Below are 22,421 nucleotides of genomic sequence, written 5' to 3'. Positions count from 1 at the left end.
CAAAGTCAAGTGTATTATGATGCCTACTCTTCGGCCAAGAGTCAGTGATCTGACAAATTTCAAGTAGAATGGAGCTAAACATTAATTATAATATAAAAGGAACAAAAATAAAACTGAGTGATTTTAATAACAAGATCAAATCAAAAGAGTAAAGGCAGAAAACAAATCTTAGTTTTCTGTGATTCATTTTAAACTGGGAAAATGGCTAAAAACACTGAATTGGAATATTAAACCTGATAATATTTTTAGTGCTTAAAAGATTCCTTTTTTTATGAATCTGATATTTACTACTCATGGGTGAAGATTGATAAATTAACAAATATTTAATTATATATACTTCGATTGTCATTCATTCATTCAATCAGTAGCTTATTCAATAAATATTTATTAAACTTCCCTTATATTCCAGGACCTAGGGACACAACCAAAACCAAAAAAGTAAGGACCCTGCTCTCAAGGAGTTTACATTCCAGAGACCTAACACAATCTGCTCTGACACTCCAAATTCTTCAGTACATTTTCATGGTAAACATTGCCATCAAAGACACAACTAAATAAGGGCATGATACACTTCAGGCCTGGAATTCTTCAAGTCTGGCTGTACTTCTGCGCAAAGGCCATTAGGTGTGCCATCTTACACAAGTTACTTAAACATTGTAACCTTGTTTCGCTACTGTAAAAGGGGAACAGTAATAGTTGGGTTCTCCTGGAGATTAAATTAGATAATGTGTGCCTTCTGTTCAGCAATTATTAGTATTATTGCTTTGGCTCCGTGGTTCCAAAAAAACATGCCTGCTCATTAGAATCACCTGGGGATCTTTAAAATTATTCTAAAGCTCAGGCCACACACCAGACCAATTAAACCCTATCTCTGAGGATGGGACATAGGCATCAGCATTTTTTGAGCTCCCCAGGTGTTTCCAATTTGCAGACAAATTTGGGACTCGCAGCAGTTTGCCTTATTGATATTTCATAATAACACTTGCCCATCCACCTGTCTTTACCCGAGGTGGAACCAGGATGCCTCATGAGCGAATGAAAGTCAGATAACTGAGGTGCACATCTCTGTCCCATCCCGTGACTCGCATCCAAATCTCTTCAAGGGGAGAGGGATGGGAGGGAGTCCTGACCGCTACTGCCTGCGCACAGCTGTTAGGTTTAAGGAGACCCTTAGGCATATAGGGAGGGCTGATGCTTCCACCTGCGGCGACTGCTGGGCCTGCCCGAGGAGAAGCCGAGAGCCGGCAAACTCAGCCCTCTCGGGGGCGCTGGGCTCGGGACAGAGGCCGAAGACACGCCGAGAGGCAAGACCGGCAGCTGGGTCGTCCCCTGGGGACGTGCAGCGGCCTGGCCCGCGCGGCTCGCGTGGGCGCTGTCTGTGCGCACGCTTTGCCCTCGCCCGCTCTCCCCGCCGCGACCCCAGCCCAGGGCCGGAGCCGACCCCAGGCGCTGTGGCCCGGGGCGAGCAGGGCCCGCTGCGCCGCCCGCCGCCATGCAGTCGGGGCCGCCTGGCGGCTCTGGGCCCGCGGAGCCCGGGCCTCGCCTGCGCGGCTTGCGCGGCGCGCACCCGGCCGCCTCGGCCTCCTCGCTGAGCGGGGCCGGGGCCGAAGCCGGGTGCCGCGCGCCGGCCGTAGCGGCCGTGTTGCCGGCCGGGGGGAGCGGGGAGAGGATGGGCGTCCCCACCCCGAAGCAGTTCTGCCCCATCCTGGAGAGGCCGCTCATCAGCTACACCCTGCAAGCCCTGGAGAGGTAACGCAGCGCCGGGCGCGCCCCGCGGTCCCCGGCCCGGCCCGCTGCTCCCCGCCCTCCCGCCCGGGGCACCTGCTCCCGCGGCTGAGCTCGCGCTGGCGCCCGCTCTCGGCGGACTGCGGGGCCGGGCTCCACCCGCTCGGTCCCGCCAGCTCTCCACGGGAGGGGCGCTCTGGCCCTTTAACAGATGGGCGCGGGGCCTTCTGCTGCCCCAGCCGCCGGCCTGTGGAGCTGCCCTCGGGAGTGCGTGGGTTAGGGTAGGGGACGTGTAGTTCTAACTCTGGGCCCTGCGGGGCCTACGGGAAGCTGGTTTACGAGTCTCCCTGTCCCAGCCTCATTCTCTCTCATGCTCCTTTACGCTCAGCTGCTATCTCTGCGCATGCGTGGGTGATGAGTTGCAAATCACAGGAGAATCTAGTTGCTAACTAGATTGTACTTGCAAATCTAGTTTTTTTAAAAATTTTTTTATTTTTTACAATAAACTGCATATGTTTAGAGTGTACAATTTGGTATCCCAGTCTCCCAATTCATTCCCAAATCTAGTTTTATGTGCCTTTGGTGGTTCATTTTATCAACTATTCACGAATATTAAGTGAGTATCTCATATAAGACAGACGGTGCTCATTACTAGGTACGGAAGGTGGACCAAGGGAGCAGGATTTAATCCAAACCTTTCGATGGTGGAAACGGATTTAAGTGCGCTAAATTCTGAAATTGAGGGCACTACCTGCGGTACCTTCGAAAGCAGACCAGTTGGGGAGATGGAGAAGGAATAGGATAAGGGGGACTTAGGGGAGCCGTAGTGAGGAGCGAAGGAGGTGAAAAGGGAAGTCGTGTTATTTTGGCTTGTTTTCAGCAGGGTGTAATGTGGAGCATGGGGTGAGGCTGGAGGGAGGGGAAGCGGCGGGAGGACCAAGGGCCCCATAAGTGTTGCTATGATGTTTAAACTTCTAGAAGCCAGTGTGGAGCTGTGCTAGTCTGTTTTTACGTGGATGGACATAAAGCATTTGCTTTAGGAGGCTTTAATGAAGACGAAGCTAATGAGGTTTTAGTCAAAGGACAAGAGACCCCCCCCCAATCCCCCTATCCCCCCATTTCCCAGGCTTTCACACATCCCAGAAGCCAAAGGCCTCAATTGCTTTGCATATGGTCATTTTTCCAAAGGACAATTATCAGAAAGTAAGTGGAAGTGTAAAGAGCCATAATCACCTTCGATTCGTGGCTGGTGGTTACATGTGAAACTCATACAAACGTTGAAAGCGTTTCAGGTGTTTCTTTCACTTCTGTAGTTTTCCATTTTTCTGAGTAGTTGTTTCATACTCCTAGAATATTCCAGTGTCATAGACATTGTGACAACGTAACTCATTGATGCAGGTAATATCTATGTGATACAGTACGAGCTTGGCCAGCAGGATCTTTATCTACTAAGTAATTAGATGTGAGTATAAACATTTTTACATCGAATTTTCCATTGTATGGAAAAAGCAAAAAACTTCTGTATTTGCAGTTTTGCCTCTTCTGAGGCAACAGGAGATAGGTGGATATTAAAAAAAAAAATCAATTTTAAAGGAAAAGAATGTTCTGGAAAGGCCTTGTTGATGTAAAATAAAATAGAACACTTCTATTTTTGTTTAATTTGATCACAGCAGTAGTAGTAACTAATCAGAATCTCCATTTTGAAATACTTCAGGGATCATTCTTTGTCACATTACAATGCCTGAAGAATTTAGGGAATATGATTATTTTGGGGTATGTCTCAGGAAATCCTTGGAAACCTTGCATTGCAGGGGTGTATATACGGTGCTTCTTAGCCATTTGCCAAATGAAAGTCATTCTGTTGGTAAAATATGGTCTCCGTAGGCTGCTGATAGTTTTCCTAGAGCGTGGTGCTAAAAGGCCTAGGCCATTTCATCCCAAAAGATAAGCTCTTGCCTTTTGGTATTGAGAACCAATGTAAAGATAAACAAATGATGACTTAGAAGGAGGTCTTCCCTGAAGTTTGGCCCCAAAATGGGACAGGGAAATGTAAAGAAACATGAGGAGTTTGGCTTTCAGTGAAACAATGCTATGTAAACGTTTATTTCTACTTGTTGACGTACCTACCCAAAGCAAGTAAAAATGTGTAGCCACACAAGGGAAACATGAAAGCAGAAGGAGTTGGAGCAGCTAAGAGAACAATAGAAGTGGAAGACAGGAGGTCTAGAGGAGTGGTGAACAATAAGATTTAAAAGACCCAAAGAAGTGGAAACATAAGCCTTCAGGTATGAGAGCTGTGAAGGAAACAAGTTGATTGAAGTCATGGAACCTTGGAAAAGCTCAGGAATTAAAAGTACTATTTAAGGTAGGGCAGACAGAGAGCAACTGTCTACAGCTGTAAGGACAACTGGTTGAAACCTTCAAAAGAACAGTGAGACTCCCAGATCCCTGTCAGAACACTAGAGGCTTAGGCTCTGGCTCAGAACCAGCCACCAGTGGCCAAGTGAAGTGCTCCACGGCCATAGAGAAATTAACAGCAAGATGTTCATTTTCGAATGAGATCCTTAGCACTTAAGGTAGACTCAAGAAATTACTTTTCAAACATGCTACACTTTAAAGCACCTGTCTTTGCATAATTGAGAAATTGGAGGAGACATTGAGAGGTTTGTCTTGTGAATTGTCTTGGACTTCATATTGTTTTTCTGCTTCAGTTGAAATTGGAAAAATACACATTTTTCTAGTTTAGCCACATTTTACTTGTGTACCATTGAAATTTCTTAAACTAATTATCAGATTAAATGAGATTTAAAATAAGCTCTGAACCCTCATGAATCTTAGATATACTGGCTAAAGGCTTTAACTGGGCAAATGGAGGCTCAAAGTCTATCCAAGCTAGTTGTGTGTGGGTATATATTACAATTAGCCTTTTTATGTGTAGAAGTATTTGTGTGTTTATATGTTAATATAGTATATTGAGGTTATTCAGTGTGTTCAGATCTGTGTATTATGGGCATTATACTAAAAGGATCAAATGTAACTAATTTGCAGGTTGTAGTAAGAACAAAGGTCTTTCAGAAGTTGATTAAAAACATTTCTAGGAGTTTTAAAGTTTCATTTTGGCCTTTTAGGGGGAATTAAAATATAAATCAAACCACAGATTATAACTTGAAGAGAACTTTGATTTTTCTCATTTTGTTAACAGGGAACTTAGGTCAAGGGTATTAATCCTTTACATAACTGTTTATGACCTGAGTTTGTAAAAGGAAGCGTTGCTCTAAGAAATAATGTGGCAGTGGTATTATTGGCAGGAGCATAAAGCTCTGGTAGTTAAGTTGCAAAACCTACTCACAATTGATCAACTGATACATAAATTTTACTGATTAAAAAAAAATGTATTCCTAGGTCTGAAAATAGGAAGTAAAAATTCCTGCTAGCAATCTAATTTCTGGCTTCAAATATCTAAGGAAAAAAGAGTTATTAAGGAGAGTTGGTTAACCTGTAATAGCTAAATAGACTCAAATGACAATTACAATGAAAGCAAGTTAGAGGGGCAAACTTTGGGCATGCTTATTCAGACTCATGGTGGTGGGCTGGGTGGAAATTCCTCTGAGAATAGATTTGAACAAAGTCAGGCACAGCCCTCTCCATAGCCCTCTCAGGCTTCTTGAATTCTTGAGGACATTGCTTAAGATATTCCTTGATAAGATTTCATGCTCATCCAAAACTGTTATTATAAATTGGCTTGGCATAGATCTTTTATAGGAAGAAAAATATGCTGTTGCATTGATAGAGCTTTCCAGATCTTGTGATAGGAATGTATATCATCACATATTAACATGTTGGCATTCAAAATCATGTTTCAGAGCCTTTTTAATTTGGTTACTGTGAGTTAGTCTCCTTGAGTCTGATAACTCCAAATGAAAAATTCATTTTGTCAGTTTGTATGTTATGGAAACCATGGATTTTGTGATTGAGATTAGGTTGCTTTCTTATCACTTGGAAAATTGATGAAAGTTAATTTTTTTAGTAACAGTTTAAAGACTCCATGATGTTTTTCAATGTATTAACTTCTGGCTTATTTGATCTTCTGAATGTTTTCTTCTTTAATATGTTTTGTGTACTTAAATTGTTCTGTCCTACTGTATTTCTGAAAACCACTGCAAATTCTGTTAGAACAAGAGAATAGAAAGCATAAATGTTAATCCAATTGAGCAATATTGATTGCTTGAATTAAGCTGAAAGTAGGAGTGGAGTAAGGAAGACAGGAATTGGCAATTTTTAATGATTTATTGTACTAAGGATTCAGAAAAAGATGAATTAAGATGCTTTTGAGTGATTGCTCAGATGCATGAATTTGACATAAATTTATGTGGATGCTTCATTAATAAAAGGATTAGGTCTGAGTCAAGGGAAGGAAGAGGCCTTTATTGTAGAAGAAAGAGAGTAGGATTGTGTTTTGCACAGGTCAGGTGATTGGAGATTTTAAGTTCCCTTTGGTCCCTCTGGGGCTTCTGTGAGACCAGATGAGCCAAGGACTGGCAGTCTGGGCTTGGCCACTGGAAGCCTTCATGGGCCATAGTAGAGAGACTTAATATTGTCAAGGCAGTCAGGAGCCAGCCCCTTCACACCAATTCAATATTTTCCTTCTAAAATATCAGGGTGGGTATGGAGAAGGAGGAATCTATAAATCATGGCCACAGTACAATCCTGAGGCCTAATTTCCATGACAACTGTCACAGCAGTGAGCCATACCTGTCACTGTCCCTTGGAGCCAAACTTCTGTAGCGTGGGTGAGAGCACTTAAGGGGTGTTAACAGCGCCTGACTTTTCCATCTGTTTTTAAAAAGCATTGTTTAAATCTGTTTTCAACTGATCTTGTTGAACTGTCTGAGCAAAATATACCTGGAAGTAATACTTATTTTTAAAATATAATACACATATTCATAGAAATACATTATATTTAAATATAATAAATTTAAAATATCCTGGGAGAACATAAACATCTGAGATACTGTATTTTTTCCTCAAAATGTCAGGTGTAATGGAACTTGAGGTTAGGTTTGTATTTGCCTGTGGAATGTGCTGGGAAGGAAATACTCAGAACTTGATAAAATCCAGCTACGGGGGGTTCAGTGTGGACTTGCCTTCAGCTAAGGAGGTCGACTAGATCCATTTATTCAGCAAATATTTGTTCACTAGGCACTGTGTGAGGTACTTAAGGCCTTTCTTAGTCCCATGATTCTACATTATTAAATTTTAATACTGTAAAAGGCTTTTAATTCTATAACTAGAAAAGTATGTGAATAAATCCTCCGAAACACAAACAGTATTTATAAAGGCTTGCAAGTGCTGGATGCATGCTTTGTTGCTGAACAAAGTAGTGTAACAAACCCATTATCTCTTAAGAGTTGTGCAGAACAGCTTTCCGAACTTCTTTATTGTGACCTGTTATAAGAATTAGATTTTGCTCATGGCTCAGTGACACGTGCTTAACTATGCATACAACATACTTGAAAGAGAATTTCATGAAAACAATCTGTCCTTACTACTTGCTGTGCATTCGAATTTTACTATTCTATGAATTTCTGTTGACTCACAACTGTTAGTCTAAACTTACAAAATTGACTGATGATACTCTAATGGGTCCCGAAATCTGCAGTTTGAGAAACACTTGTTTAAAACATTTTTCTACTTAGAGCCTCATAAAATTGTTTGAAATAGTCTTAAGCCCCGAGTATATCTGTCTAATCTATATCTACTTTTTTGGACTGCTTTCTGTTTGATGGAACATAGATAATCATTTTGTAGCTATTTTAAGGCAGTCCAATAAAATTGGGATTGACCTTTGGGAGTTCATTAACTCACAGATGTTTGAATGACTACTGTCAAGCAATGTCCTGTCTTTCTCCCTCTTAATTATTCTATATTTTAGCATTTAATTTTATGTAATTTTTGATCAAAAAAGCAACATGTCTTTAAAAGTTGCTTTTAACTTATTTTTCTGATAGAATAGACTATGGATAGTAAAAGGTGAGTAGGTTAGTGTACAGGCTAAGCTCTTGCCTTAGAAAAAAAATCCTGTCCACTGATATAGTTGAACATGTACTTAAAATTTGTTTATTTAAAAAAGCAAACTTAGCGTGATGTCCTATGAATAAACTGAAATAGATTTGGTTACTTTTAAACTTTTCTATAAACCCAAGAGCAGGTTTTATTCCTAATTGTTTAAGTTCCCTCTTACCTATTCATTGATTCATTTAACAGATTTTTCTTGATACATAGCCTATGAGGTCAAGAATTCTGCTGGTCTTTGTTATTGAATCACCAGTGTCTAGTATAATGTCTGGTAAATGAGAGATGCTTACTGGATGTTTGCTGAATGACTAAATGAACACATGAATGAAGGAATCCTTACTTTTGCTTAAATTGTAAGAAATGACCATTTTTTGACCACAGATGCAGCAGTAATGTTCAAAATAAATGAATTGCTGGGGACACTATGATCCAGATGTGATTTTTTCCTCTCTCATGGATTTTATGACCTCTCAGTGTTAGTACTTTTACAGAGGTTAATAGTGTGAGCTCCAAAATCAGACTGGGGTATACCTAGGTCCCTTCATTTCCTAGCTGTGTAATCACGGGCAGGTCACTGCCTCTGTGACATCTGTGAAGTGGAGGTAATAGTGATTTCTCTCAGAGCTGATGTGAGTATTAAGTGCAATATTACAGACACATGGTTTGCAGTGCATGGCACTTAGCAAACAGTTAATACATTTTAGTTGTTGTTGCTACTATTAATATTACTGAAAGCTTCATATGTGCCAAACCCTGGGGTACAGTCTTTGCTTTCTGTGAGTTGGCAGCCTAGTAAGGGAGATAAAAATGAAACAGAGTATGATGCTTGATAAGACCGCCTAGCGATGAGTACTCTGGGAACTGAGAGCAGAGATGCCGCACCCAGAATGTCAAGGAAAGCGTGCTGGAGGAGGCCACATCTGAACCGAACGCTGAAGAATGGTAGGACTGAGCCAGGAGTGGGTGGGGGTGGAGCCATGATGAGGATGGGGGATAGTGTTGAGAGGCAGAGGAAGCAGCACCAGTAAAGACCTGGATGTGACAGAATGTGGTGGTCAGAGTAAGGGGGTGTGGAAGAGACCAAGTGGTGTGACGGGGAGGTGGGGGGGAGAAGGCTGAGATTAGGTCTTGAAGGGTTCTGCTCAAGAGCCAGCAGGGGACGGCCTCAGGTTTACACTTGAGAGAAGTCATCTAGAAGTGGTAAGAGTGGATTGCGTTGATGAAGTGAGGAGGAGACCAGCTAAGAGGCTAGTGCAAAAATAACGGGAGAGTTGGCTGCCTGGATCAGAGCTGCGCCAGTGGGGACAGAACCTTGGGAAACCACACATCTAAGAGACACCGAAGAACTGTCACTTGCTAAGGACATGGTTAAGCACAATATGTTTTAAACCATGTGAACAGAGTAAGTTCTAGCAGTGTTAAATTTGCAGTGATAGGAGTGGGGGATGGATGGATTGCAAATGAAAGAGCAACCCACACTTAGTCATGTTCCAGAATCCTCCTTATGGCCTACACAGATAACTACATACTTTCTGGTCTGGTACTCTGAGTGTTGTTGCTTTGCTTTGCTTGTGGTTACAATTCCCCTAAGGTATCTGACAAAACATAAGTAATCCCAGCCATCCTCGAAGCCTTAGAATCTAGATATCAGAGGAAAGAGTCAAACTCATAGAAACAAAACAACAAATGACATTGCATAGGGAAGGGAATTTCAACCGATTTTCATTCTTCAGGTTGATGAGGAGAGCTTTCTGTGTTTTCATAATCCTTGAAACTATGCTATGTTATCAGCTCCTGGTAGATGAGACAGACCAAAATCATATATTGATAAAACAAATAATTATCGAGTACCTACTAGGTGTAAAGCAATGGGCAAAATGGATACTGTCCTTGCTATCATGCAGCCTACATTCTAGAAGATGGAACGTTGTATTTTGATGAAAAATGGTAAAAATATTTTTTCAAGTATTTTTTGGCATCAGATGGCAGTATAGGAAAATAAAGAATAATGGATTTGTATATCAGATCTTCTGATGTTTCCCATATGAGACAATATAGAGTGTGAGGATTACAGGAGTTAACACATGACTAATGCTTTAGACTTAGTAAGTTAATCGATGTTAGCTATTTCATATTACGTAATAAATGATTTATTCTGCCAGTCTTTCTTACTGACTCAGGAGGATTATTACCTCAAACTCATGAAGATTACTGTCTCTTGAATCTCATCCACAGGCTCCATCGATAGCCAGGCTACCATCATTGTCTTGCCCAGACGCCAGCAGCAGCATGCTACCTGCTCTATCTGCATGCTTTCTTTACCCAATCTATTCTCCATCTTGCAGCCAGAGTAAAGTTTAGGCTCCTAAATTAGTAGTTGCTATTGCTCCTGTAAACATTTTCATGAACCAAGTGAAAGTGTTTCTTGTAATGTTATTTATAGCAACATAAATACATTCTTAAATTTTTGGATGTCAGAAGTAAAAAAAAAATTGGTTTCACTGGCTTAAAATAAAGGTGTTAGCAGTGCTGTGCTCCTTTTGGAGGCTCTAGGGACAATCTGTTTACTTGCTAGATGGCAATCCATTTTACTCTCTCAGATTCTGGAGGTCACCTGCATACTGGGACTTATGGTCCTTTGTCATAATGGGTGCTGCTTTGTTACGTCTTCTTCCTCAACTCTTCTGCATTTCTTTCACTGTTTAGGACTCTTGTGATTATATTGGACCCACCCACATAGCCTAGGATGATCTCTCCAACTCAACATCCTTAACTTAATTACATATGCAAAGTTCCTTTGATAGGCAAGGTTACATCTTCACAGATTTTGGGAATTAGGTGATGGACATCATTTGTGGGTTATTCTGCCTACAGTTCCCATTATGTCCTCGAACACTGCTTGGAACACTGGGGGAGGTGAGCACTAATTTGAGTGTAAATGTCCTGCATAAAGCTTTTTGATGGATTCTTATTTTTTTAACAGTGAAGACTAAAACCCGTAACATGGCCTGGGAAGTCTTCATGTCCTAGTTTAGCCCATCGCTTGGCCTGGGCCTCCAGCCTCTTCATGGGCTCTTCTCTGAGCTTAAAGAACTCCCCTCCATTTCCTCCTAGGTCCTCAGGACCTTGCCATGGCCTCTGCTTAAACCATCCCTTTCTCTCTCCCTCCAAATCCTTTTGGCCTATTTTCTTGCCTCTTGCCACTTGAAGAGAAAACTCTGCTTCCTTAGGGGGCATCATCTTGGCTTTCTCTGTGCTGGTCAAATACTGTACTGCATGCAGTCCTGGAGCCTGGACCTCTCCTTCACAGCACTTGATTGCAGCTTGCAACTGTTGGTGTTCTTTGTTTATCTGTAAGCTCTGTGAAAACAGTAACTATTTCCATTGTATACTCAATTCTGATAATGTATTCAGTGCTCAATAAATATTTGTTAAAGGAGAGGACTTAAAATGAAAGGATAGGGTGCCTGTAAAGTTTTGGTGTTGTTCATCGGTGTAGTATTGTCGCAGCCACAGGCAGAATGGAGTTTTGGGTTATAGGAAAGGTTCGTTCAGTAGCAGAAGGTAGGAGATGGTTAATTACTGAGTAAAGCAACTCAGTGGTTTTTGTTTATCAATAGTTAATTTCATTATTCAGTAATTTTCAGACCCTCTTCCATCTCTTTAAAAGTGAGTACAAGACCTAACTGTCTAGCATGAACGTGTGGGATCTCACAGGCTAAGAATGCCGTTAGATTTTAAAGGGACCTTTCATCAGAGTTGGTATCGTGGGCCAGAGGCAGTTTTCCTGGCTTGGGCCAGTCAGCTGTGGAACTTTGAGTGTACAATGATGCTAGCCTCTGATAGCGGTGGTCTTCAAGAGAAGGCTGCCCAACTTTACTGCAGGCACTGCCACTCAGTGCTGTGGACTGTTACCATTCGTCAGTAGGTCTTTCAGAAAGTGTGTTAGAACAGAAAGAAATTGCTTTGTTTTGTATCTGACTCAACCGATGAATTCCTTTAATTTTATATTTCATTAAAATGAGTTTTCTTTATTTGAGCCTGATTTATATTTATACAAACTTAATTAGCATAGGTTCTCTATTTAAGCTAAAATATTTCACCTTGATGTAGGCAAGTTTAGTTCAGTTATCCAGCTCTGTTGCTAACTCAGTGGACTTCTTGAAATAGACAGAACTTCTGGAATTCAGAAGTGCTTTGAGTTGTTCCTATCCAATGGAGAGAATTATTTGGGGGAAAAAAAAGGCAATTTAAAAGCATAGTCTTAAATTTTTTCTCTCAATCTACTGATGAATATTCTAATTATTTACATTTAACTTAAGATGTATCACAGATTTCTTATCTGTTTCATAATATAGATACTTTCACACTATGTATTGAAAAATACTACTTATATTTATATCTGTGTTTCTATAGTATGAAAAATTCAAATTCTTAATCAACCCCTTTACTAGACCTGATTAAAAATGCATACCATTGACTTAATTAATACCTTTCAGTTTTAATGTCCCTATGAAGATGTATTAGTTCTTATTGGTAACTCAGTTTTGTTACTAGCTTAACTTTAGTTGTTTACGAATCAATTGATATGGAATGTGTGCATACTTTCTTACAGAGTACCTTGGATAAAGGACATTGTTGTGGCAGTAACTGGAGAGAACATGGAAGCGATGAAGCGTATTACTCAGAGGTACCAGCACGAACGTGTCTCGCTGGTTGAATCCGGGGTGACCCGCCACAGGTCAATTTTCAATGGACTGAAAGCACTGGCAGAGGATCAGCCCAACTGTAGACTCTCGAAGCCGGAAGTAGTGATTATCCACGATGCTGTGAGACCATTTGTCGAGGAAGATGTCCTCCTTAAAGTTGTCACAGCTGCTAAGGAACATGGGGTAAGTACTGAAATACTCTGAGAATGGATAAAAGGGGCACACAGTATAGCACGTATTGATTTGCTGGATTTTGATGAAATTATATGTAAACGTCAAGTTAACTAAAATGGGCAAGATGACAGACATTATGCTAATTTGTTTTAGAATGTTTATCTTATAGATTGTGAGGCTGTTCTGGAATTTCTTTTGCTATGTAGTCATTTATCATAATGTAATATGAGCTATTTGGAGAAGAATGCAATAATGTCATTAGAGTGTGGATATGAATGGATGGACCTTAGCTGCATATTCATTCCTTTACCTACAAATGCCTAAGAAGTCTTGTAAAAGCCTGAGAGCTATGACTTAAAGAAAAAAAACCTGGCTCATTTGACTTAAGTTTTGTTTTAATTTTTCAGAAGTGGTTTATTTTCTAGCACAAACAGCCAGACAAGATTTTCACATCTCTTAAAGTGAATAATCTTAAGATGATGGAATTCTGTGTCCACTTCTATTTCACCAAAATAAACACAGGATAGCAAAAGATCTACTGTAATCTTTGGAACATATATATATATATATATTTTAATTACCAGATAAAATTCTATACATGACATAATAGATGCTAAACTTAAATTTGCCATCTAAATTTGAGACTTAGTGAAAATTTATGGCCCAGACTTGGTATAGTACAATAGAAATAGGCTGTGGAGTTGAAGAGACTTAGGCCCAATTCTATTTTTCTAATTAGTAGTAGTATAATATGTTCAACTTTTCTCAACTTCTTTCAGCTTATTTACCTTCTAAAAATATAAATGCTAACTTGTAAGGTTGCTTTTAGGATGGAAATTATATATGTTAATTACATAGTAAAGTGCTAAGTATTTAAAGTGGTATTACTGTAAGAATAATTATAATATCTAAGGTAATATTTTCCTCCAAAGATTGTAGACCAATGGAAGGAGTCATCTAAGCATTCCTAGCCATCTGAGTGGCCAGGAGTTATAAAATACTCAACTGGGAAAGATAGTCTGATTTCTATGTAGTTATTTATATGCATTTGGATTTGCATTTTCAGGAAATTGCTCTTAATTTCATCTGTCTACAACATGAATTTCTTTTAAATTTAGACCTATGTGAGAATTCCACAGGTAAAAGGAAACATTTTTTTTCTTACCTCTAATATAGCTTCTAAGTGGTATTTTGATGTAGTAAAATTTATGATTCAGTAACATTAGTGACCACAAAGCTTTCTCATGGCTCTCTGTTTTCTGTGACCTCTTGCTCTTCTCCAGGCTCCTAGATTGTGGTAGATAGAGGCCACGTGGTCAGGTACAAGGGTGCAGAGGAGTAATAAAAGAACAAAGCATTTATAACTTTTAAGAATTTGAGTAAAACTTTACAAGTTTGAAAATTCTTAGGGAAGACTATATAATTTGGGCAGTTAGAAAGTCTAATATATACCTTAGCACAAATAAAATTATGGCTCAAACATTTGGGTTTTTTGAGTATCCAGAATTTCTAAGATTGTTTATAAAGTGATTCTTTTGGTGGTATGTCTGAAAGGCAAAAGACTGATTTGCACCAACTAATATGCTGAGAATATCATTTAACAGGTGACTAATAAAACGTAAAATTGTGTAGCAGTTCAGTGGTTTTTTGTTAGTTGGTTTGTCAGAATTGCTTTTAGATTCTAATTTTAAGTTTGTTAATCAGAATATAATTTGTAAGATTCAATCTCATGCATCCTAAATAAAACAAATTATGTTTTAATTGAATCTGAAACTTTCTGAGTACATCAAGAAGCTGATTTAAAGCAAAATCTTTACAGCTAATTTAAGAAAACTTCAGAAATTTGGTCTCTAAGAAATACTGCCTGTTTTTGATGGTGTTAAGGAATAGTTTTCATAAGTGTAAAATCATTAGTTTCATACAGTTATAAGGAGCATGCTAAGGATATTACTGCCCGCATTAACGAGGGAACCAGACAGAGGTTATAATCGAGAGGAGAACAGATGTATATGGAATAAAGGAATGGTGAAATTAAGTCACAAATAGACAAAACTTTTCCCCCGTGGGACAAGGGGTGCCAGTTGAGCCTTCACTGGGCAGAATATATTGGCAAGTTTATAGGCAAGAGTGATTTTCATTTACTATCAGTTAATCTGTGATTTATGAGAGTTGTAAAAGAGCTCAAGGGCAATGAAAAGCTGGTTTCTGCTAATCAGGAAGGGTTTGCTGTAAACAATACAGTTTTCAATTGGGGACACTTACTTTGCTTATTCTAATTTCCTTAGAATGTTGAGGATAGTGACCCAATAGCCTCAGGAAATCCAAGCACTACTTTCTGTCACCTCTCCTACACTGTTCTAAATTTTAATCACAAAAACTAAAACACAACTAATTGAGATACTACTGGTAGTTGAAGTTCTTGAATTGGTGGGAAGTATTGACATCGTTTTAACCTCAGGTCAAATTGCAGAAGACTGGTCTGAATTAAATTCTATCAAGAAAGTAGTGAAGCTTTTGTTGTGAGCTACTCCACAATTGTTTGGCTGGGATTCCTTTGAGCTCTTTCTCCTTTGTTTCGAATTGTGTTTTATAGACTCTTAACTGATTGTCCTGTTTTCTTACCTCTTAGTTTTCAAGCTGTACCCAAAGGTCCCTTTCAGATAAATCATTTCCTGAATAAACTGGACACTGTGACAGCCCCCCTGGTGGGTATACAGGCTTAAGATAACTCTGATATTTTAATTTATGTTACATGTTGGTTAAAAAAAATCCAAATAATGAGGTACTACTTCAAGAGACTAAGGTGCCTGAAATTAAGGCTGACTGTAGGTTGTCTGCATATAGGGGTTCAAAAGTGTTCCAGGGCTCCACTTCTTTTCTCTGTATATGCTCCATTCTTGGGTTCCATAGAAGCAAGATGACTTAAGTAGGGCAGCTGTTAATCATCTCTTTTACTTTTTATTTTCATTTATTTTCTTTTATTTCTTGTACTTTTGGTAGTTGGTCAGAGTATAAAACTCTAAGTGTACAGCTATTTTTTCCCCAGTTCCTTGAAAATATATTATGCCATTGTCTCCTGACTTTAATACACCTTTTGAGAAGTCTGCTAACCAGTCTAATTGTATCCCTTGAAGGTAATCTGCCTTTTCTGTCTGGTTGCATGTAAGAATCTTTTGGGTATTGTGCAATATCTCTGGTATTTCAATATAGGAATCTTTTTTCCCTTGCTCTGGATTTATTGAGCTTTATGAATTTTATGGTCTTTCAAAAACAATTCTAGAAAATCCTAAGCAATTATTCTATTGAATATTGACCTTGTCCCATTTCCCAACTGACAGATTTTTTTTCCATTTGTCCTTATGCATCTATATATGATAAGCTTTATCCTGTCCTCATGTCTCAACTTTAATATTTTCTATTTGTTCTTGTGGACTGCCTCCCAGGTAACTTCAGTTTTCTATTTCATTCTTTAGCTCTAATCTTTTGTTTAAGGATTTTACAGTTGTGATAATAATCAATTTCTAGGAGTTCTGTTTGGTCCATTTCAAATGTGATTGGTCTCCTTTTTCTATTTTGCCTTTCAATATTTAAATGTATTTTATACATTGTAGCTAATAGTAATTCTTGGTAGTTTAATTCTCCAACTCTTCAATTCTGTTCACTTTTTTTTTTTTTTTTTTTTTTTTTTTTTATGATCTTTTTTTTTTTTTTTTTTTTTTTTTTTATTATTTTATTTTATTTTTTTTGGGGGTACACCAGGTTCAATCAATTGTTTTTTTTACACATATCCCCATATTCCCTCCCTTCCTTGACGCCCCCCCCCTCGATTCCCCCCCACCCTCCCTGCCCCAGTCCTCTAAGGCATCTTCCATCCTCGAGTTGGACTCCCTTTGTTATACAACAACTTCCCACTGACTATTTTACAGGTGGTAGTATATATATGTCTGTACTACTCTCCCGCTTCTTCTCAGTTTCCCCTTCACCCCCCGCCTCCCCCCATACCTCGAGTTCTCCAGTCCATTCTCTGTATCTGCTTCCCTGTTCTTGTCACTGAGTTCATCAGTACCATTTTTATATTCCGTATATGTGAGTTAGCATACAATATTTGTCTTTCTCTTTCTGACTTACTTCACTCTGTATGACAGATTGTAGTTCTATCCACCTCATTACATATAGCTCCATCTCATCCCTTTTTAGAGCTGAGTAATATTCCATTGTATATATATGCCACATCTTCTGTATCCATTCATTTGTTGATGGGCATTTAGGTTGCTTCCATGTCCTGGCTATTGTAAAGAGTGCTGCAATAAACATGATGGTACAAGTTTCTTTTGGGATTATGGTTTTCTTTGGGTATATGCCCAGGAGTGGGATGACTGGATCATATGGTAGTTCTATTTGTAGTTTTTTAAGGAACCTCCAAATTGTTTTCCATAGTGGCTGTACCAACTTACAGTCCCACCAACAGTGCAGGAGAGTTCCCTTTTCTCCACACCCTCTCCAACATTTGTTGTTTCCAGACTTTGTGATGATGGCCATTCTGATTGGTGTGAGGTGATACCTCATTGTGGCTTTGACTTGCATTTCTCTGATGATGAGTGATGTTGAGCATCTTTTCATGTGTTTGTTGGCCATCTGTATGTCTTCTTTGGAGAAATGTCTATTTAGGTCTTCTGCCCATTTGTGGATTGGGTTATTTGCTTTTTTGGTATGAAGCTGCATGAGCTGCTTGTATATTTTGGAGGTTAATCCTTTGTCCGTTGTTTCATAGGCAATTATTTTTTCCCATTCTGAGGGTTGCCTTTTAGTCTTGTTTATGGTTTCTTTTGCTGTGCAAAAGCTTTTAAGTTTCATGAGGTCCCATTCGTTTATTCTTGATTTTATTTCCATGATTCTAGGAGGTGGGTCAAAAAGGATGTTGCTTTGATGTATGTCAAAGAGTGTTCTGCCTATGTTTTCCTCTAGGAGTTTGATAGTGTCTGGCCTTACATGTAGGTCTTTAATCCATTTGGAGTTTATTTTTGTGTATGGTGTTAGGAAGTGTTCTAATTTCATTCTTTTACATGTTGCTGTCCAATTTTCCCAGCACCACTTATTGAAGAGGCTGTCTTTTTTCCATTGTATACTCGTGCCTCCTTTGTCAAAGATAAGGTGCCCATATGTGTTTGGGCTTACTTCTGAGTTCTCTATTCTGTTCCATTGATCTTCCTTTCTATTTTTGTGCCAGTACCATACTGTCTTGATCACTATGGCCTTGTAGTATAGTTTGAAGTCAGGAAGCCTGATTCCACCAACTCCATTTTTCCTTCTCAAGATTGCTTTGGCTATTCGGGGTCTTTTGCGTTTCCATACAAATCGTAAGATTTCTTGCTCTAGTTCTGTGAAAAATGCCATTGGTAATCTGATCGGGATTGCATTAAATCTGTAAATTGCTTTGGGTAGTACAGTCATTTTCACGATGTTGATTCTTCCAATCCAGGAACATGGTATATCCCTCCATCTGTTTATGTCATCTTTGATTTCTTTCATCAATGTCTTAAAGTTTTCTGCATACAGATCTTTTGCCTCCTTAGGCAGGTTTATTCCTAGGTATTTTATTCTTTTGGTTGCAATGGTGAATGGGAGAGTTTCCTTAATTTCTCTTTCTGCTCTTCCGTTGTTCGTGTATAGGAATGCAAGAGATTTCTGTGCATTAATTTTGTATCCTGCTACTTTACTAAACTCATCAATGAGTGCTAGCAGTTTTCTGGTAGAGTCTTTAGGGTTTTCTATATATAGTATCATGTCATCTGCAAAGAGTGATAATTTTACTTCTTCTTTTCCAATTTGGATTCCTTTAATTTCTTTTTCTTCTCTGATTGCTGTGGCTAACACTTCCAAAACTATGTTGAATAACAGTGGTGAGAGTGGACACCCTTGTCTTGTTCCTGTTCTTAGAGGGAATTCTTCCAGTTTTTCTCCATTGAGAACAATGTTGGCTTTTGGTTTGTCATATATGGCTTTTATGATGTTGAGGTAATTTCCTTCTATGCCCATTTTCTGGAGAGCTTTTATCATAAATGGATGTTGAACTTTGTCAAAAGCTTTTTCTGCATCTATTGAAATGATCATATGGTTTTTATCCTTCAATTTGTTGATATGATGTATCACGTTGATTGATTTGCGTATATTGAAGAATCCTTGCATCCCAGGGATAAACCCCACTTGATCGTGGTGTATGATTTTTTTAATGTGCTGTTGCAGTCTGTTAGCTAGTATTTTGTTGAGGATTTTTGCATCTATATTCATCAGTGATATTGGTCTGTAGTTTTCTTTTTTTGTGACATCTTTGCCTGGTTTTGGTATCAGGGTGATGGTAGCCTCATAGAATGAGTTTGGGAGTGCTCCGCCTTCTGCAATATTTTGGAAGAGTTTGAGAAGGATAGGTGTTAACTCTTCTCGAAATGTTTGATAGAATTCGCCTGTGAATCCATCTGGTCCTGGGCTTTTGTGTGTTGGGAGATTTTTAATCACTGCCTCAATTTCTGTACTTGTGATTGGTCTGTTCATGGTTTCTATTTCTTCCTGGTTCAGTCTTGGAAGATTGTATTTTTCTAAGAATGTATCCATTTCTTCCAGGTTATCCAATTGATTGGCATATAGTTGCTTGTAGTAGTCTCTCATGATGTTTTGTATTTCTGAGGTGTCCGTTGTGACTTCTCCTTTTTCATTTCTAATTCTGTTGATTTGCATCTTCTCCCTTTTTTTCTTGATGAGTCTGGCTAATGGTTTATCAATTTTGTTAATCTTCTCAAAGAACCAGCTTTTAGTTTTATTGATTTTTCTTATGGTTTCTTTCCTTTCTTTTTCATTTATTTCTGCTCTGATCTTTATGATTTCTTTCCTTCTGCTCATTTTGGGGTTTCTTTGTTCTTCTTTCTCTAGTTGTTTGAGGTGTAAGGTTAGGTTGTTTATTCGATCATTTTCTTGTTTCTTAAGGTAGGACTGTATTGCTATAAACTTCCCTCTTAGAACTGCTTTTGCTGCGTCCCATAGGTTTTGGGTTGTTGTGTTTTCGTTGTCATTTGTTTCTAGATACTTTTTGATTTCCTCTTTGATTTCTGTAGTGATTCCTTGGTTGTTTAATAGTGAATTGTTTAGCCTCCATGTGTTTGTATTTTTTGCAGTTTTTTTCCTGTAATTGATATCTAGTCTCATGGCATTGTGGTCTGAGAAGATGCTTGATATGATTTCAATTTTCTTGAATTTGCTGAGGTTTGATTTGTGACCCAGGATGTGATCTATCCTGGAAAATGTTCCGTGTGCACTTGAGAAGAAAGTGTAGTCTGTCGTTTTTGGATGGAATGTCCTATAAATATCAATTAAGTCGAGATGGTCTAATGTGTCATTTAAAGCTTGTGTGTCTTTATTTATTTTCTGTTTGGATGATCTGTCCATTGATGTAAGTGGGGTGTTCAAGTCTCCCACTATAATTGTGTTACTGTCGATGTCCCCTTTTATAGCTGTTAGCATTTGCCTTATGTATTGAGGTGCTCCTATATTGGGGGCATAGATATTTACCATTGTGATATGTTCTTCTTGGATGGATCCCTTGATCATTATGTAGTGCCCTTCCTTGTCTCTTTTAATAGTCTTTACTTTCAAGTCTAATTTGTCTGATATGAGTATTGCTACTCCAGCTTTCTTTTGACTTCCATTTGCATGGAATATCTTTTTCCATCCCTTCACTTTCAGTCTATATGTATCCCTTGGTCTGAAGTGGGTTTCTTGTAGGCAGCATATAGAAGGGTCTTGTTTTTGTATCCATTCAGCCAGTCTGTGTCTTTTGGTTGGAGCATTTAATCCATTTACATTTAAAGTGATTATTGACATGTGTGTTCCAATTACCATTTTCTGAATTGTTTTGGGTTTGTATTTGTAGGTGTTTTCCTTTTCTTGTGTTTCCTACTTAGAGAAGGTCCTTTAGCACTTGTTGTAAGGCTGGTTTGGTGGTGCTGAATTCTCTTAACTTTTGCTTGTCTGGAAAGCTTTTGATTTCTCCCTCAAATCTGAATGAGATTCTTGCTGGGTAAAGTATTCTTGGCTGTAGGTTTCTCTCTTTCAGGACTTTCAGTATATCCTGCCATTCCCTTCTGGCCTGCAGAGTTTCTGTAGAAAGGTCAGCTGTTATCCTGATGGGTTTTCCCTTATATGTTGTTTGTTGCTTTTCTCTTGCTGCTTTTAATATTTTTTCTTTGTGTTGAATTGTCGTTAGTTTGATTAATATGTGTCTTGGTGTATTTCTCCTTGGGTTTATTCTGTATGGGACTCTCTGTGCTTCTTGGACTTGGTGAATTATTTCCTTTCCCATGTTGGGGAAGTTTTCCACTAGAACCTCTTCAAATATTTTCACAGACCCTTTCTTGTTTTCTTCTTCTTCTGGGATGCCTATAATTCGAATGTTGGTACGTTTAAGGTTATCACTGAGGTCTCTGAGGCTGTCTTCTAGTCTTTTTATTTTTTTATCTTTTTCCTGCTCTGTGGCGTTTATTTCTTCCATTCTATCTTCCAACTCACTTATTCGTTCTTCTGCCTCAGTCATTCTGCTGGTTAGAGCATCTAGAGTATTTTTAATTTCAGTTATTTTGTTATCCATTGCTGTTTGTTTTTCTGAGTTCTTATGAACTGTTTCTTGTACTTTCTCTAATTTGTTATCTAGATTTTGTATCATTTTTACTATCATTACTCTAAATTCTTTTTCAGGCATTTTTCCTATTTCCTCCTCATTTATTTGGTCTTGTGGGTTTTTTTCCTGCTCCTTTGCCTGCATGGTGTTTCTTTGTTTCCTCATGGTTGTCCAAGCTTTTGGGGTTGCTTGTCCTGGTGATAGAGGTGTTTATAGAAGACTGTCCAAGCCTCAGACTAATGTCCAAGTATTGGATTAGACGAATATTCAGTCTAGGAAACACATACATGTATAAGACACACAATTATTGAATCCGTTAGGACATAAGGCTCTAGAAAGACCTGACAGAACCCCAGTGTGCTATCAGATATTCAGAGAGAAACCCAGCAGAAATTGACAACTGAAACAGAACGAATCAGAGACAAAAGCAAAAGCAAAGAAACAACAAATAACACCCTACACATACAAACATCAATCCAGGGAGATTTTGTAAGCTAGGATCAAATATAGAAAAGAGCTGGAGTACCACCAGAGAGAATGGAGATTCTCAGAATGTAATTAGACAACTGTACTAAGAACTAAGATAAAGACAAAAGCCTAATATTAATACCAAGGCAGTGCATCATCTGGAGAATAGAGCAAGGAGTCTGAGCAGACCGATAGTGTTGCTTATAAGTATGTTAAGATAAAATACACTTAAAATGGCTGGAAGAAAGGGGAACAGAAGAGCGTAATGTGGTTGGAAATATGCAAAGAAAAAGAAAGGAATAGAAGTGTATAAAAGAAAGGGATGAAAGGAAAGTAGGAAAGATATTTTGTCCGTACTACCAAAAACTTAGCTAGATATAGAAGTATTTTAAAAGGCAAAAAAAAAAAAAAAAAAAAGAGTGAAAAATATCCTTATAAAATTTTGTTGTAAAACTTGTAGATCCCTTAGGGCTAAGATCGTATTTAATAAATCAAAAAAAAAAAAAAAAAAAAAATCCAGAACTGATCCCCGAATGGACCAGTTCAATAGGTATTGATACTACTATTTCTGTTTCCTTAGCGTCTCAGCTGTAAGTGTCCTTTTC

General features: G+C 38.7%; 1 protein-coding gene across 3 annotated transcripts in view; it reads left to right on the top strand.

Annotated features, from left to right (window-relative positions):
• Positions 1 to 1,342: 1,342 nt before the first annotated feature.
• The window catches only part of CRPPA (CDP-L-ribitol pyrophosphorylase A), a 318,526-nt gene continuing 297,447 nt past the window's right edge, over positions 1,343 to 22,421 (top strand). For all 3 annotated transcript variants that reach the window (XM_057733918.1, XM_057733917.1, XM_057733916.1), the window contains exons 1-2: positions 1,343 to 1,749; positions 12,416 to 12,692. In XM_057733918.1, coding sequence (XP_057589901.1) covers positions 1,493 to 1,749; positions 12,416 to 12,692 — 534 coding nt within the window. In that variant the 5' untranslated portion in view covers positions 1,343 to 1,492. The remainder of the gene's footprint in view (positions 1,750 to 12,415; positions 12,693 to 22,421) is intronic.

This window comes from Hippopotamus amphibius, chromosome 4 (assembly GCF_030028045.1).
Source record: "Hippopotamus amphibius kiboko isolate mHipAmp2 chromosome 4, mHipAmp2.hap2, whole genome shotgun sequence".
Taxonomy (NCBI): domain Eukaryota; kingdom Metazoa; phylum Chordata; class Mammalia; order Artiodactyla; family Hippopotamidae; genus Hippopotamus; species Hippopotamus amphibius.
The sequence above is the reverse complement of the archived record's forward strand: the minus strand, read 5'-3'. Positions and strand labels throughout refer to the sequence as shown.